Below are 17,207 nucleotides of genomic sequence, written 5' to 3' on the forward strand. Positions count from 1 at the left end.
TCCGCCCCTCCGCCCCTCCGCCCCGGTTTGTTTTGGTTCGGTTTCCCCGACCTCCCTCCCCTCCCCGGTCCTCATCATCCTCTCCGCCAGCCGTAGTCCTGCCTGCCTTCATCTTGCAGATGGCTAACGTGCCGCCGTGTTAGGAAAACTGTGCACAACACATCCCAGCGCCGGGGACGGAGGAAGCTTTTCAGCTGCCGGCGGAAGGGGGGGCAGCAGCGTGTGTGTGTGTGTGTGCGTGGAAGAAGGATGCCGGGGCCGAGGGCAGCTCCCCGCGCTGCCTAGCGGGCGGTGCACGGCCGGCGGCGGCTCCTGCCGGGCTGCGGCTGCTCCCGCCCGGAGCCTCTGCCCGGCCCGGGGCCGGGGGCTGCTGGGGCACTGCCCGAGCGCGCCGGGGAAGGAAGGCAGCGCGACATTCGGCTGCCTGGATGACAGCGCCTACGACAAAAGCGGGAGAGTGAATGGCAAGGCTGGCAGAGAGAAGCCGAGGTGTCTCCGAAGCCAAGATGCCAGTGGCTGTCAGCGCAGTCTGCTGAAGGAGAGACCCGTGCGTGCCCGCTTTCCCAGAGCCAGCCGGGGTGGGGATGTTTTAACCACGATTTCAAACAGCAGCAGCAGCAGCGGCAGCAGCAACAACAACAGATTGCTCCCCCCCTCTCGCTCCCTCCCTTTCGACCCCGCTTTAAACCCAAGCAAGTGACCGACCGTCCAGACGATGATGCTCTTGCTGAGCCACTGACAAAGAAAAAGCAAGTCACCCATTCCTGACATCGGGACAACTGGCTGCTTGCAGCTTGCAAGTGGGAGATGTCAGGCTGTTGAACTTTTCTGTCCTGTGATGATGCTGTAGTGAGGTTGCTGATCTGAAAGCCATCTCTTCTGCATTTCTGAGTGGGCCAGATTGAAAGAGATTAATGGACTGATCAGCCATCAGGTTTCTGCAGGGGGATTCATCTCTTCAGCCCCTGTCACTCGGGTGCTCGCAGTGAGGGGGTCACTGGTGAGAGGCTGTGTTTCTCCTCACCGCGTCTGCTCTGCAGAGGAGAAGAGGCAGATGAGACCCCAAGATTGCCTCCAGGGCAGAACTTTGTAGTGCTCTCAGCATCCCTCTGCAGCGTGGATGTGAGCCACGGGAGTTGGGGATGTTTGAGGCAGTCTGTGCCAAGTGACACCTAGCAGCTGCTCTGGTGGGTTTTGCGTGGTCTCACCCCCAACGGCTTTGCCTGTTGTGAAGATGTCCATGGTGTTTCTGTGAAGCTGAGGCATGGCTGCTGGAAGGTTACTGCTCTATGCTGGCCTCTCTTTAGCTCTGTGTGCCCTTGGCATGCTGGCTGTGGCAATCTGCTCTGACCATTGGTACGAAACTGATGCCAGGAAGCACAGAGAGAGGTGCAAGAGCATCACCACTAAGAGAAATGATCCTGGCTTCATTTATAACTCCAACAACAACCTGCCTCTCAGGGCCAGCAGGTCTAGGTTGGACCGCTGGGAAGGGAAACTCCTCTTGGCAAGAAACAGGAGGCAGATCTTTGCTATGAGCGCAGTCGACGAGTGCAACAGACAGTACAACTCCACCAATATGGGGCTCTGGAGGAAATGCCACCGACAAGGATTCGACCAGGAGCTGGAGGAGCTGATTGCCAAAGGTAAGGGCTGTTTTGTTTTTCTACCAGATGAATGTGCCAAGCTCTCCTGAGATGAGCAGGGGCTGAGCAGAGCCATTTGGGCTCACAGATGGGAGCTGGCATCTCTAGCCAAATACCTCTCATTGCAATGGGTGAACTGGCCTTGCTGGGCATTGCTTCCAGAAGCACTGCCAGGGCAATTTCCCACAGGATCTCTACTCCCGAGACATGGGGTTTGGGAGCAAGAAGGCACTGAGGGTGAGAACACACATGCCCCAGAATATCTTTTTCATGCCTCTCTCTCTAGTCTGGATATAGTCTTCCCATCACCATGGTATCAGATTATTTCCACACACAAATAAGAGGCATTCATAAAGGAGACACTGGATTTTTAAATTTTTTTTTTTCAGTTTGTTTGACCCTGGTGGCTTGGGCAAAGTACATAATATTTTATTGGAGGCTACACATGTCTGTGTTTCATCACTGCCTTTCTGAATGCCCTATCCATCCTGAAATACACCATTTGCAGTGCTCACATGTAGGCTTTTTCTATCCTCAAATGGAGAGTAAACAAAGAGAAATGCTAAAGAGCAGGAGGAGACCCAGCTTGCTGTTTACACTGAGCTATGCTTTGGAATATTTTCAATATCTACAAAACATTACATGAATTTATTAGAAAGGAATAATTTTCTCTTGGGGTGGAGATGCATCTGTTTGCCTGTAGCATTTTTGTGCTATTTTTTTTTTTCTAGTCCTTTGGTCCTTTGTCTTAATTTTTCCCCCAGGGTAGTGATTCAAGATGATGGTCACTTTGCCCCAAATGTTTCTTTGATCTAAAGTACAGGAAGGGGCCACATGCACAAACCCCTACCTAAACAGAAGAGGCATGTTTTTGCAGGATGATGAGGGTTTCAGTAAAGGATGATGGCATCTTTGCTACCCACAGCATGGTTACTCTGTACTACAAAATAACATTTCCCTCCCATGGTTCTTCTGTTGCAATCAGAAGATTCCCCATTGGTTTATTTCTATTGTAGTGAAATCATTGCTTCTCACACAGCGCCATCTTCCAAAATACTTGTCTTCCAAGAGTGTTCTCTATCCCAAACTCTTTTGATAGCCTTCATTAATTCCCTCCTCAGACATTACAAGTGGAATTATTGCTTAAAGCTACTTTTTCAGGAGGGGTGTTCTCCCACATTTGCCCATGTGCATGTTTTGTTCCACATGTTTTATGAGTGAGCACTGGATGTGAGTAGCATGGTAGAAACTTGTACCAAACCAGTCCATGCAGGTGGTATACCTGGATCACTGCTTGGGATCCTGCCTGTGTTTCTGTGGACCCTTCATATCCAGCTGCTGTTTAACAACTCCTAGGAAATAGATTGGTGTCTTCAGCCCCATTTGTAAAGGGTAGGTGGACATGTCAAAAGCCTGTCAGCACCCAGACACCCTGCTTCTGGTTTCAGTGCCAAGGGAGTGATTCCTATTCTCCATCTAGGTGAGGATGTATGTGCTGGGCTAGCCGTGGTGAGCTGGATTGCTCTGCCACATGTGCTCACTGTGCTTGGGGCATAAACAAATTCAACCTTGACAGCGGGCAAACATGTCAACACAGCTCACCTTTGCAAATGCAGTTGTGGTTATTAGAGAGGATTTTCAGCCTGAAATAAGTGAGACTCTTTCCTCTTTCTCTATCTGCCTTGTCCTGGGAGCAGGAATGTCCATTTCTCCTGCCAGAAACAGCTGAAATTGCATGGCGCAGGGTTATGTGTAATGGCAGCTCTGCTAAATGTTACCTTAGGAAGAATGTGACAAAGCAAGATGAGGTGGTTACATGCAGGAGAAGGTGGTGTTTGGAAGACCTTGCTGTAGTCTGCTTGTGTTCATGTATGTGGGAATGAGTGTGTGTGAGTGTGTGGAGTAAACTAACTGTAAACACACAGCACCCAGCTGGTAGCCAGGGATTCCCTGGGCCCAGGTGCAGTGAATATCCCTGCACACACACTCCTGCATAGGTGTGTCTGCAGATGGCCAGGGAGCCCCTTGGCAAAGTCACTGCCCCAGGTCAGGTGTGCGACTTGTGCACGTAAAAGGAGCTGTGTGCAAATATCTGGGTGTGTCACTCCTTGTCTGCTCTAAATGTTTTCTGATACACTTCTAACAAACTTCATTGTAGGATGAGAGAATTGTTCAAGGAGGGAGACTTGTAACATCAAACAGCAGCATTTTAGTTCATTTGATGGCCCTTCTGGAGTGAGGATCTGTCTATGCTATAGCTCTCAGCCATGAGGAAGAGTAACCCATAAATACTATAGAGGTATAGCACACACACACACACACACACACACACAAACACACACATATATATATATATATATATATATGCTTTGGCACCTCTAGACTGAAACACAGAAGAAACAAGTATAATGGCAATTCAATAAAATAAAGTGTTTGACTTGCTCAGAAATAGAAATGGAGATGTTTCCTTTTTGACCCCTACTTATATGATGAAAGTGAAGTAAGCATTACTGCTGTCCAATGTTGAGAAGAGCTGTGAGCTCAAAACTCAAAACAAGGCAGGTATTCCTGGTACATCCCAACAGGATATATCATGAAGGTAAAAACTAAAAGTAGCTCTCACTTCTATGACAGATACTTTTTTGGGAGTTAGGAGTTGCAGGGATGGGTGGGTGGACAGTGTATGTCGTGTGCAGGTGTGAGGGGCTGCAGATATTCCCTGTGTGTAGTGTTCAAATAACCTGACTGGGGCACATATCCTTGCACACATGAAATCACTCTCTATGAGATCCAGGGCAAATACCTTATAAAAGAGGATGTGCATACAGCTTTAACTCTTATTCCCTTGTTAATGTAATGTAATGTAATTTAATGTATTGTTAATGTAATTTAATGTAATACACCTCTTCGTGTGTGGGATAAACTAATGCAGGTTCTGGCCTCAAATATGGTGTGTGATGTTATATATAATTGAATGTAAATTTTATTAAATGTTTTGGTTTTTTGTTTGTTTGCTTTTAAAGCTGGACAGGATCTGTGATCCATTTAGTTTAAAACAGATCCTACATTTTTCCCTAGGCAAAACTTCCAGTATTGAGAATGGTCTATTGAGATTTGTCTATCAAAGTATAACAAAAAATGGTCATTAAGAGCCTAACTAGCTTTGCAAATACCCTGCAGTTATTCTGCTTATGAACTCTGCTGAAATTAATACAAGCTATAGGCAATGGCTTGTGGCAGGATCAGGAGCTGTGGTACTTGGCAATATTCTGATACCAGTGATTTTAAAAAGCAGTTCTGTTCCTGAATAGGTTGGGTCACTTCTATAATTCTATTTTGTATTTATTAATTTTTACTTTCTGGGAAATAAGACATTTATGTTGGATTTTGCTAGAAAAACTGGAGATGTGTTGCTTCAGGTTTCTTATATATAGGTATAATTGATAGCAATAAATATACAAAATAGCTGATCCTGTTTTTATTTCTCCTATACTTTTTTTTTGTATTTTCATAGAACCCATGTGCATATTTCAAAATAATACAATTAGGTAAATAGGCAGTGAATTAAAAGAGATTGTTACAAGTAAGAATACTCAGGGAGAGGCAGACTAGCATGAGACTAAAGACTTGAGGAGTATTCTAAAGCTGCAACAAAATTAGGCAGTTCATTTCTTCTCTTTGACATCATGAAAAAAAATCCAATCAGAAACAACAGAAATTACAATCAGTAAAGAAATTATTGGAGTTGAACACACAAACTGTCTTGCTAACTTTTCCTCTGCTGAATAATCTATATTTCTAGGAATGGAGTGCTTGGACTGAGGGAAAGCAGTCTGATACAGAGGGACCAGTGAAAAAGAAAGAGCTAACAGAACTGTTCCTCTGATTCTGCTTTCACATCTGATTGAGCCTTTTAGCATCTCGGGACTAGAGTTTCACTCCTGATCCCTAAAGCCTTGCAGAGTCAGGAAATGCTGGCTCTGGGGTTGTTCAGCACAATATTCTAAAACCCTTCCAATTTTCAGGTGTTTGTCCAGTCTCCTTCACAAACCGAATAGCCTTGCTGCTGGAGGCCCCTTTGAGCATAGAGCTCACCCTGTCCTATCAGATCCACTGTTTGCCTGTTTGCCTGTTTACCAGGGAGTTTCTAGCAAAAGCAGCAATCCCTCACCCAAGCAACAACTCTGAGTCAGCCAACCAACTCCAGGACTAAGCAAGCAGAGAGCTGGAATGTAGGTGAGTGTCTGGGAGAAGGCAGAGTTGTGTCTTGCTTTGGCAACCAGCATCTCACAACTCCTTGTATACCACTTGTAGTGAGCCAGAAAAAAAATGGGGAGCCACAGAGTCTGCCTGCATCCTACGCCAATGCTGCTCAGATACTTTCCTGCAGTAGTTGAGAGGAAAACAAGAAAGGAAAAAAGGGAATTACATCATTTAATTATAAAGGTACAATAAAGTAGATGAAGAAGTTGCACATAACCAGAGTCTGTTCCATTTAGACAATTACTACTCAGAGGACCTTTCATCTCGCCTTTGGAAGGCTGCCAGTTAAACCTGACTGTATGGGGTTCTGCTGCCTGCCATTGGAATCCAATTTTTATTTAAAAATCTCCAGAATTTACAATGACCTTATTATTTCAACCCTCCTTTTACCTTATTTCTTTTTTTCTTTGGAAGTCATAGTAAATCCTATTTTTAAAACATTTTATTGTGAGTATACTTAGCCCATGCCACCACTGGAAAAAAAACCCCAATCCCTAAGTAATGCATGTGCAGCCTACCTCCACCTGAAATAATATGCAAGATTTCTGGGATGAAAGCATTCTCTGGTTTGGTTTGTCAGATGCAGGGCATAACTGAGGAAGAAAGTCTTAACAGGACTATTCCAGCCGTCACTAGGGATTATTTGTACACAAATGGAAAGAGGCTACTGAGAGAGGCTACTTGCAGCTATATCTAGCTGCAAAGAGCAAATAGATTTATTTTTGTAAAAATACTTTCAATACCTTGCAATGCTCTAGATTTGACTTTTAAAGTGCAATGGTTTTGACAGATAAATTAGGACAGCCATTTTTTTCATGTATCCTTCATACATTAAAGACTCAAATACTTTGTTTAAAATATGTGCTGGAAATCCCAGCTGTTTTCCAAATGGACTCATTAAAAAAGGGACTTTATTGAAGTCTGGATTCTTATCCTAGAGAAGTCAATAGTAAATGTTTTATTGAATATGGTGATGCAGCAAGTTCAGGCCTTTAGTGTTTCCTTTGAGGTTAAAATTGTCCCTGGGTAGAAAGGCCAGTGCAAGGTCTGTGCTCCCTCCTGTCACAGTTGGAGTTCTGCTGAAGGCATCCACTGAAATTCAGGCAATAGACAGCACTGGAGTTGAATCTTAGGCTATCCAGGTACTCAGTTTTGCAGTTTTTGATGCTGAAATTATTCTTAGTCAGTTGATGTAAGACTGAAGTCAAACAACTGAGATACAGCAAACCCATCCTCTTGTTCAGGGATTTTCTAAAATCCTTTAGTGGATGAAATCACTGGTTCATGTCTATGAGTTCCAGGAGAATTTGGCCCATCATATTTTGAATTAGCAATTTAATATTTTAATTGCATCAAATTTAAATAGCAATTCATTAAAAAGTTTATTTGCCACACGTAATAAGAACCTGACACATTCCTCTGACACATCTGAGATAATTAGTTTGATAATATATATCTGCTAAAAATACTAAGAACATACATGTAATTTAACAGAACAGCACCTGGTTTTGATTATGACTTTTTAAAGGGCAAACTTCAATCAAGCTGTTGGCTTTCAAACAAATTTGCCAGTGAAGACAAATGGAAATTTTGCCTGAGTAAAAATGACAGGATCATGCCCTTCTCAAGAGAAACTGATATTTGCAGAGCTGCCCGCAGGACTGCATGCTTAATTCCTGTACATTTATTTGAACATCCAAATCCTTTTGAGAAATCTCAGCATTTTTATCCTTTCTGCCTACTGCTAAAAATTTACAAAAGCTGTGGAGGAAAGATTTAATATGAGTGTAGTTGTGTTCTATTCACTGTAAAAATAAAAATTTGAAAGATAATTTTACTTTAATAGAGATGAAATGGTCTGAACTATTTTGTCATCTCCTGCAATAAAAATCCATATTAATGTGCTTTTTCTCATTGAAAAAGTATTTCTGTGCATTTAGAAAAGCTTCAAGAGGGGAACGAGTTCATTAACTATTGCAGAACCAGTAGGGGAAATGAGTTCATTAACTATTGAAGAACCTTTATAGATAAGAAGCCTTTCTTTTTTGTAGGTTTAGCAGAAATAATGACAGTAACTTATAATGTGAGTTACTTAATGGCTCATTGCTCACAAACTGCTGCTGGAACTCTTAACTACATATTTACCTCTTTAGGACAAAAAGAAAGAAATGAGATGGCGTTTCTTAGTTTTTAAGGAACAAATAAATAAATAATGTGGATTCTGGAATCCAAGTTCTCTTTACAGATCATTTGGAATACAATCCACTTTAAAAAAAAAAGAATATAAACTAACACATTTTCCCTGCAGGAGAGAAATCAGAGAAAAAAAATGGAAATTTTTCCATTTGCTTTCTCATTAGGCCTAATTCTTTTATAAATAAATATTCAGAACTGCCCAGCTGAGCCTGCTGAAATCATAATCCTTTGTAGATAAGTATCAAAATAGATGAAAGAAAGGTAGTACTGCAGTTAGGGCAGGGGCTTACAAAGCCAGAAATCAGTCCGAGCTCTGCCATAATCTTTCTTCATGACCTGAGGCAAGGGACTAAATCTCTCATACCTCAGCTCAGTAGCAATATAATAGGGATTTTGTTCACTATTATTAATGCCAGTTTGCATTCTACCCTCAGATTTACGAGACTTAATCATGGATCAGAAATCACGGATCAGAGAAATGTCCCTGTCCTTTTGACATGTGGCTGCACTTTAAATATTGGCAGCAAATGCAGCCTTATGAGAGAGTACAAGGAGACTACAAAGTAATTATGTTCACCGTGAGTGGTAGTGGCTTTAGAACACCAGGAGGCTAACCACATTCCTGTGAGTGCCACAAAATGTGGCATTCCTACACAGGTACAGTTGCAAAGAAGGATAATGAATAAGAAGTGCGGATGTTTACAGGATGGTCTTCCAAAGACTGAGGGATGGCACCAGAAAAATCATGGGTCATGTCTGCTTGAAATATTAATAAGTAGGTGATGGGGATTGACCTCTTTGGTTGGCTGTAGGAAGAAGTTGACATTTCCTTAATGAAGACAAGTATATTACACTAATGAGATAGATATGGGGACAGCAGTCTACAGCTGCTAAGAGAAATGACGTGGTCAGAGTGATGTGTTAGGAAAATTATATTTCCAGCAACATCCTAAATGGATACATGGAGGGCAAGTTCACATTTGTAAAGGTCAGAAAAAGAAATATTGTGGTGATAAAGGCAGGAGTGGTGAGAGCCTGGATGGTGAAAGGATATGCAAACCTTAGACATCCCCTGGATACATAGTGAGAGATATGAGATGAAAATGTTGCTCTGGTTCTGGACAAGAACAACGAGAAAAGTAATAGCATTGTCTCTGATGATCTAGAGGGGAATTACTGAAGAGAGCATACAGTAAAGAAGGAAGAAGACCATTAGGAACTCTGTTTTAATTACTATAAACTGAGCTTGTTATATACGTGTCTGTGAAGAAATATTAGAGATACTGTGCGAATGGACCTAGGAAGACAAGTCTGTGCTAGAGGAGTGAGCTTGGAAATTGCTACATGGAGATCAGAGCGGAATCTATGTTTGCACTTGAAATTATCAAGGAGTGAAATACAGAAAAAGAGAAAAGCCCCATGAACCCCAGCAGATCTGGGAGAACAAAAGTGTCTTCTGGAGGGCATGCAAAAGGAGCAGATTCAAAGGTGGTGCAGTAGAAGTCAGTAACACCATGGTAGCTGAAGAGAGACACCGCTTCAAGTTTAAACAGCACAAGAGACTACTGCAGGTAGCCAGTGTGCTGCAGCAGGTGAGAACAGAGTATTCAGACTGTGCTGAAGATTGCCCAGTACATAAAGTAAAATTTTAGCAGTGGTTGCAAAGGAGAGGAAGCAGCAGTGAACTAGTGGGGAGGATTCCAGGCTACATCTGTAACTGGCATATTCAGAGAGGTTGGTGAGAAAGGGAGGAGAGGAAAATACATGGTATTTATAGGGGAAAATAAATGTTTTAAGATAAAAAAGTGTTTTAAGATGAGAATATTTTGAGAGGAAAGAGATGGAATGGTATTTGTGTTATGAGAGTAAAGAGGCAGAGGGGCGTGAGATGTCAAGGGAGAGAGAGAGCAAGAGGGCAAAAGCAGCCATAAGGCAGGAGGTAGGGTAAGACTGGCTCAGTGGCAAATAAAAGAAAGGAAGAGAGCCACATAGGAAGTTTTTCATCTGTAGGAGAGAAGAATGGGGAAGGAGTTGTAGGAGGGCAAGAGGAAACAGAAGGCAAAGCTGCTGGAAGAGAAAGATCATGGTTTGTCATTTTCTCATGGAAGAACCGGGTGAAATCCTGTGTGACAGCTGAAGGGGGCTGGAGGAGGCAGGAGGGTCTGAGGAATGAGCCAAATGTGGCAAAGAGGTGATTGTGACTGTGAGTCTGAGATTTAACTGTGCTGAGCTGAAGTAGTAAGTCTAGGAAACAAGCAGAGCTAAAAGGGGAAACAATGCATTTATAGAGGAGAAAGTTAATCAGGTAGGAGGGTTCCCATTAGAGATGCCCTGCTGTGTGAGACATAGCAAAGACTAGCTGGTATGGATCAGCTGGGATTTGGGGTACAGGGCAGGAATAGCTAGAGGAATGCAAGACAAAAGGTCTGTGAATGAAAGAATGCAGCATGGATAACATCTACAGGTAGAGAAAGGCAAGGAAAGATAAAGAGGGTGATAAAAGAATAAGGGCAGGCAGAAAGTCCTTGATGCTGATGATCAGAGGTGACAGAAAGGCCAAGGAAGCTTAGTGTGAAGAGGTGGCTGGTGCTTGTTGAAAGAGTCTGGGGGATTGTCCAGGTGGTGGAGGAGAAAGATGGGGGGAAATCACAGGGTTCAGGATGAAGCCCTGCCTTTTTGGTGACTGACTGGATCAAGGAGAGTTGTACACTGAACAGAAGATGCACTAAAACATACGGCTTAAAGGGCAGAGAAGTCACTTCCACTGACTCATCTACAACTTGCTCTGCCTTCCTGCTGTGAGTTTATCCTGTGTAACCTTACAGAGGTGTAAGCATGGCTCTCCCCAACAGAGCTCAGCAAGTTTGTCTGGTGCTTGTAACAGCCACGTTCCAGTCTCAGCTTGAACCTCAAATAAGATAAATAAATATCAAGTATTAATTCAGGATATTTTCCACAAAGTGGGGGTGTGTGTGTGTGTGTGTGTGTGTGTGTGGAGAATGGTATTTGCATAGCTGGGGGCTTTTAAGGAAAAGGAGTTCCAGGATGTCCTGTGTACACAGCAGTGTGGATCCTGTTAAGATATCCCACCAGATCGAGTGAAAGACATGAGGTGTCTCATTGTAGCCCTTACTTAATTCTGAGAACTTCTGTTGGTTTTGAGTTTTAACAGCAGACATTTAAAAAAGCTTCCTAAATGTGTTTCTAGACTTTCTAATAGGATGAAACTGTCATGCTAATTTTATTGGATAACAAAAGCTATTTGAAAAGATCTTTCTGCCTCAATATGAATGTATGATTCTTGTCTCTGTCTGTGTCTCTATTAATCAGTGCCTATCTTTGAATATGAAAAAGAGCTTTTGTAGTGTAGATACTTTTCTTTCTGCCTAATGGTCATTTAAAGACAGAAATATTATAACAGAAACAAACACAAACAAAAGAAACAGAAACTTTTTCAGATGTTACAGGTGTAGATTAGGGTCACTAGAGTGATTTTGAAGAGGTGATGATTTATGGTAGCTGATGATCCAATTATATTGCTTTGTCTTAGATACTTGAGTGGCCCTGATTAAGAGAGTATTCAAATACTGTTCTTGATTTTTAAACATAAAGGAATTTGAAGACTAGAATGGTACATGTTTTGCACAGAGGACAGTTGCTCAACAATGCAAATGTTCTGCAGGACAACCATTTGCATTGTAAAGAAATTTGTAATTGTTGATCCCTAATTACAAATTTTATGTTAAATTTAATCTCCTTTCTATTTACCAGTTCCCAAGACTGTCCAGTTTTGTTCATGTGATATTCTGTAATGGTTAAAGAGAAAGGGAGGGGTGTTATGGTGATCAGAGAGACAAAGGAGACAGCCAACAGGAACAGGGGAAATGGAAAAAGTCAAATAACTTAATGGGCTCAAATTGGGAAGTTGGACAATTTCCATCTCAGTCTTTTGAAAGATGTGACATTGCAAGTCCAGTAAAAAGGATTTTCAATAAATCTGTCTAATTAGGGTGGTACATTAGGAATAAAAAGTAGCAAGTCTATATTTAAAGAAAGGAGCAAAAGTTGTCTGGGCCACAGTGGACCTTTTAGTTTGATCATAATAATATCAAGCAGTGTTTAAAGTAAGTTCTAAAGTAGAGATTAGTTAAATGCACAGGGGAAAATGAAATAAACATGCAACGTATGTTTTCCTATTTGAAGTGTGCCAAATTACCCTGATACATTTTGCTAGGAAGATAACTGGGGTTTAAGATAAGGAAATGCTTTAGACCTAAATTATCAGGATTTTGGCAAACGATTTTATATTCTGCCCCTAAGGAAATGGTTTGTTGCAATGTTAAGGTAATTAGTACAAAATTTACAGAGGGTTTAAGGAACTGACTGAGGGAAGGCAAAAAGTGCTGAGAGGGGAAGTGTCAAGATGAAGTCAACAGCAGAATTCCTGAAGTAGGGGACAAGTAGCATCTTTGCACAGAAGTTAGTAGGGCTCATTGAAAGAACTTTGAGCTATATTTGAAGGGAGAAAGCGATAAAGCCAGGGTTGTTGGAGATAAGCCTGAGGGTGGCACACCAATGTTTTAGGGACAGTGTGCTAGCAAGGCCCTTTGGTTAGCTGTTGCAGTGGAGGTAGAGGATGGAGATTCATATGGCAGTAAAGACTCAAGAGTTAGTGGTGTGTTGGAAGGAGAGACTGTGACCTTTGGAGAAAGAGGCAGGTAGCTCAGGAGGACTACAACGATGTAATAAGGTTATGCAGAAAGGAAATTAGAAGGGCCAAAGCACAACTAGAATGATTTGATGATCTTAAAGGCCTTTTCCAACCCAAATGTTTATGTGATTCTGTGATGAATTGCCTACTATGCAAGAAAAATGAAGAGTCCTTTCCAGTACTGTGCGGTTGTGAAATATCCATAGGACTCTGAAGGATTATTTTACTATTATTACTAGTTCTTATTTTTTTCTTTTTCTTTTCTTTTCCTATGAAAGACCATATTCAGCTCTGTATCAAGCAGGACCTGATGGAAAGAATGTTAGTCTCTGGGCTGCCTGACACCAGCTACAGGTGTCTGGTGAGAGGGAAGGGACATAAGGAAAATCCAGCTGCACTATCCCAGCTGCTTTGTCTCTCACTTAGATCTGAGCCACATGTTGTTTCATTCCTGTGGCACCCCACACATCCAGGAAAGACTAGAGAGGAGGACTCTGAGCACTTAATGCATACTTCACCTTTCATTGAAATAATGTTGTTAGCTGGGTCTTTGTTTCCTGGCTCCCTCGTCTACTTTCATTTCAGATTGCCTTAGCTCAACAACAAAGGCCTATTAGATTCTCAGCTATTTATATTCATAAGGCAGGAGAATGCAGACCCTTCAGCTTCTTCATTAAAACAGTTTATATAAAATAAAAGAGAATTTCAGTACTATATTTAAACGTTCAGAATGGCTGGCAGCAGCAGAATAAAACTCTTCTTTGCACATATTTAAATTATCATGAGATGTATTTCAGTTCACAAAATGTTCAACCCTTTGGCTGGTGATGTTGGGTGAGTTTTCTTATATTGGGATGGATTTTGGCACAGGATTCACCCCTTTATGGGGAATAAATGACCCACTATGGACCTTGTTCCCTTGTGTGTGAAGCCGCAGACCACAATCCTCAAAGAAGTTTTTGGGAAAGGTCTTGCAGAGAACATAAAGGCTCCACAACACTAAAGGTAGGAAAACATCTAGGACAGTGTTTCGGGGCTGTAGTTCAGCTCCCAGGAAATGTGGAAGCACAATGACATCAGTATGGAGCAAGACAAGCGCGGATGCTGATCCTGTCTGGAAGTTCAGAGAATGTTGTCTGACATTCCCAGTAGCAAAGCCTTCTGCCTTCTGCATTACTGAGAATTGTTGCCCAGCCTTCTGCCTGAGCACCTGTAGAAGCAGGGCTGTATCTAAGGTGGATTAGAGAAGGGATTTCTGTTCTCTATTTCCATTGAAGAATGACCGCAGTCTGATGAACAGGCCCCATTCTGCTTTGAGTGACCTGGAAAGGGTGGTGGCATGGACCAAGAGAGGGGAGGCTGGAGGCTGATGACATTGCCTCTACAGGCATGCCACATGTGTGGGAGCAGCTGGATGTGATGTCCTGTGCCTGTGCGCTGAGCTGTGCTGTCAGCTATACATATGTGCCTGTGAGCTATGCTAAGCCACTATACATCACTGAGAGTATGGAACAAAGGCAGAGGTAAGTGGCTTTCTTGGCTCATTTGTGCAGATTTAAGCCATCCTTTTTCCATGAAATAATATTTCATGTCCAAGAGGAAAAAGGAATCCTTTCTACATGGTGTCTTGACGGAGAAGCCTCCAGTTTTCAAATGCTATTCCTTCTAACTCATTGATCCTGGTGGGAAAGGTAGTCACAGACTCTCAGGGCATCAACTTTGTGGGGATGGGAGCAGGACCAAATCTCATTGACCACTCCATAAGGTCCATGTTTATCAGTGATGACGTGGCTGAGAATGGGTCTATACAGTGTATTGGCCTCTGGACCTGGAAAATTCCATTAGTAGAAAGCATAGGGACTTGCTTCAAACATTTTTTTTTTAAACAGAAGGTGTCATTGGGAAGAGTATGGCAATTTGTTTAAGTGTCTTCCAGGGAAGTAGGGAGAGGCTACTTGATTGGGTTGGAAGGAGGAAAGATGTATGTCAGTGTAAAGTCTCCCTCACACTTACAGTGATGGCACTACAGGGATGGCCTCTGCTTCTCCCCCACTCTTTCCTTCTTGTCCCCTGTGCTGTTCTTTCCAGTGTCCCCTGCACTCTGTGCCACACCAGAACTTGTGGCACATCTGGCCCCTCTTGTTCATCAGTTATTATCAGCATCCAGCCTGTGATGCAGCAACTAATTGCATTGTCAATGCCTTCAAATGAAGAAGCAATAGGAGCTGGAGCAGATGAACTCTTCAGCACCAAAGTCCTCTTTGCCCATGTGTGACTAAGAATGCAAGTACAAAGGGAGAGAAAGGGGAAAGAAGCAGGACTTCCTTTAGTGGAAAGCTGCCCACAATGCTGAGGTATGGGCAAATCTTCAAACTCAAGCTCTGCTTCACCTGCTGCCAGCCTTGCTTCCATCTGAGGGGTCTTGGTGTCCATTTGGTTGTTACCAGGGTGTAGCTTTTGTCTGGTGGCATTACGATGACTGGAATTGCACAGCTTCTTTAAAGATTCTCCTTCTTTTGAATGCAATTCATGGCATTTTGGGAGCTCCTGTACCTGAAATTTGAGGTGACCTGCACTTCACTGCTATGGTTGGATGGCACATTTTACCTGTCACCTAGAAAATTAAGTTGTTTGAATGTTCATCTTGGGCACATGAGTTAGGCACTGAAATACCTCCTCTGAGGACTAAGGCTCTTCAGGTTGCTTGGGATAATGTTTCATTGAATGTCTTTAGGGTCCGTGTTTTGAAACGAGATCCAACTGTTTAGCTCTCAGAAGGCACAAATTGCCCCAGTTATATCTATCCTGGTGGCAATTTACACCAGGGTAGGACTTGGTTCTAATACTTGGGGATCAAATATGAACATTTCTCCATTCATTTCAATGCTTTCTTTCCAGGGTTTTGGTCTGTGCTAAAATGCAGGTCAGTGCTCCTGAGTTTAAGTTTTAATTTGAGTAATTTTCACTCTCCATCAGAGCTATAGCAACAATCTTCAAAGCTGATATCATGGTTTAGGCATCTGGTGCACACATACTTAAACCAAAAGATACAGGCAACATGTAAAAAACTGGATATGAGTGGAAGAAATAGGTCAGGAGTTCTCTCTATGGTCTTTAACAGTTTCTTTTACCATCAGGTTGTCCCTTTCCAAAGATAATATGTTAATTATTTTCCTTTGTTTCTAAGGGCCTGGGAGCTGAGAAGTGACTCCTCTGACATTTTGGTATATTGCTGTAAAAAATATGGAGAAAGTTTTCACATGAAACATGTAAGAGCCAATGTTTACCCATCACAGATGCCAATCTGGTTTCAAAGGATTTAACAAGGCCTATTGTCTACCATGCTGTTTTTTTGTTTGATATTTTTCTGTTGATGTATTGTCTTTGTGGCTTTTTCATCTGCTAATTGATGTATGGCTGTGTATACTGGTCTTTCAGCTGTGCTCCAGCTTTATATTAGAAGTACTATTTTGTTTTTTCGTGATTCTTATGGTTCTATTTAAAGGTTTAGGAAGATAAGTCTGAAATAAATTTGTAGCTCTCATGGATTAAAGTGACTTTATTGAAGTGAACCAAGGGAAAACAGAGATGCAGTGGGTGCCTGAGCCCTCAGGCAGCCTGGAAAAATGACTTAGCAAGGTGATCACAGTCATTTCACTGTAGCATCATGTTTCAAGCCAGAAGATGAAAATTCAAATTCACTGATGAAGGAGAGGTCAGAGTAAGAATAAACCACCGGAACTGAAAGCTTGGAGTTGTGTTCAAAATACAATGGGGCAAAGGAGAAACATATGCAAAGAGAGAAGGGGAAGAGTGTAAGAGAATGGAAGCACTTGGTAAAGAGAGACAGCAGTGGCTGCAAGGGGAGCAGACCTTTAGTTGAGCGTGAAGGTCAGGATCTGTCCTTGAACAAATATTGAAGTGACAAAAGGTACATAAACACCATGTTTCCCCTTTGGCTGTTAGCAAACTGTTGGCATGTTTGTGGAATGTGTGGGAAGAGCCTGAACTCTAATGCTGCCTGTGAACCAGACTCATGGTGAGATTTTTCTGACAAAAATGCATTTGGGTCCTTACTATAGTAGAGGCAGGACAAGAGCAAACCTGTGACCAACCTTTTTTATCTTGAAAGGGTAATTTCACCTGCCCTTTCTGTCCTTGCAGAGCCTCCTTGGGAGCAAGTCTTCCAGCAGTGCACTTCTGATCAAGTTTTCCTCCAGAAACTGAAGCAGGAGCCAGAGTCCTTTGGAAAGCCCTGCATATAAATATCTTGTTTAGTTAGTCTAATAAAGGTATTACTAACAGTGCTGCTTGCAGGATTTATTGGGGGATTTCACTAAGACAGTGTTAGCAGTGGAATTATAGTCATTCTCTTGTAAGACCTTGTCAAT

The 17,207-nt window shown here is 42.4% G+C and overlaps 1 protein-coding gene across 1 annotated transcript in view; it reads left to right on the forward strand.

The window, feature by feature from the left end:
- The first annotated feature begins 869 nt into the window (after window positions 1-869).
- The window catches only part of TMEM178B (transmembrane protein 178B), a 207,890-nt gene continuing 191,552 nt past the window's right edge, over window positions 870-17,207 (forward strand). Inside the window, exon 1 of the mRNA XM_041487511.1 lies at window positions 870-1,646. Coding sequence (XP_041343445.1) covers window positions 1,265-1,646 — 382 coding nt within the window. The 5' untranslated portion in view covers window positions 870-1,264. The remainder of the gene's footprint in view (window positions 1,647-17,207) is intronic.

The sequence above is a fragment of the Pyrgilauda ruficollis genome, unplaced genomic scaffold (assembly GCF_017590135.1).
Source record: "Pyrgilauda ruficollis isolate IOZ18807 unplaced genomic scaffold, ASM1759013v1 scaffold80, whole genome shotgun sequence".
Classification (NCBI taxonomy): domain Eukaryota; kingdom Metazoa; phylum Chordata; class Aves; order Passeriformes; family Passeridae; genus Pyrgilauda; species Pyrgilauda ruficollis.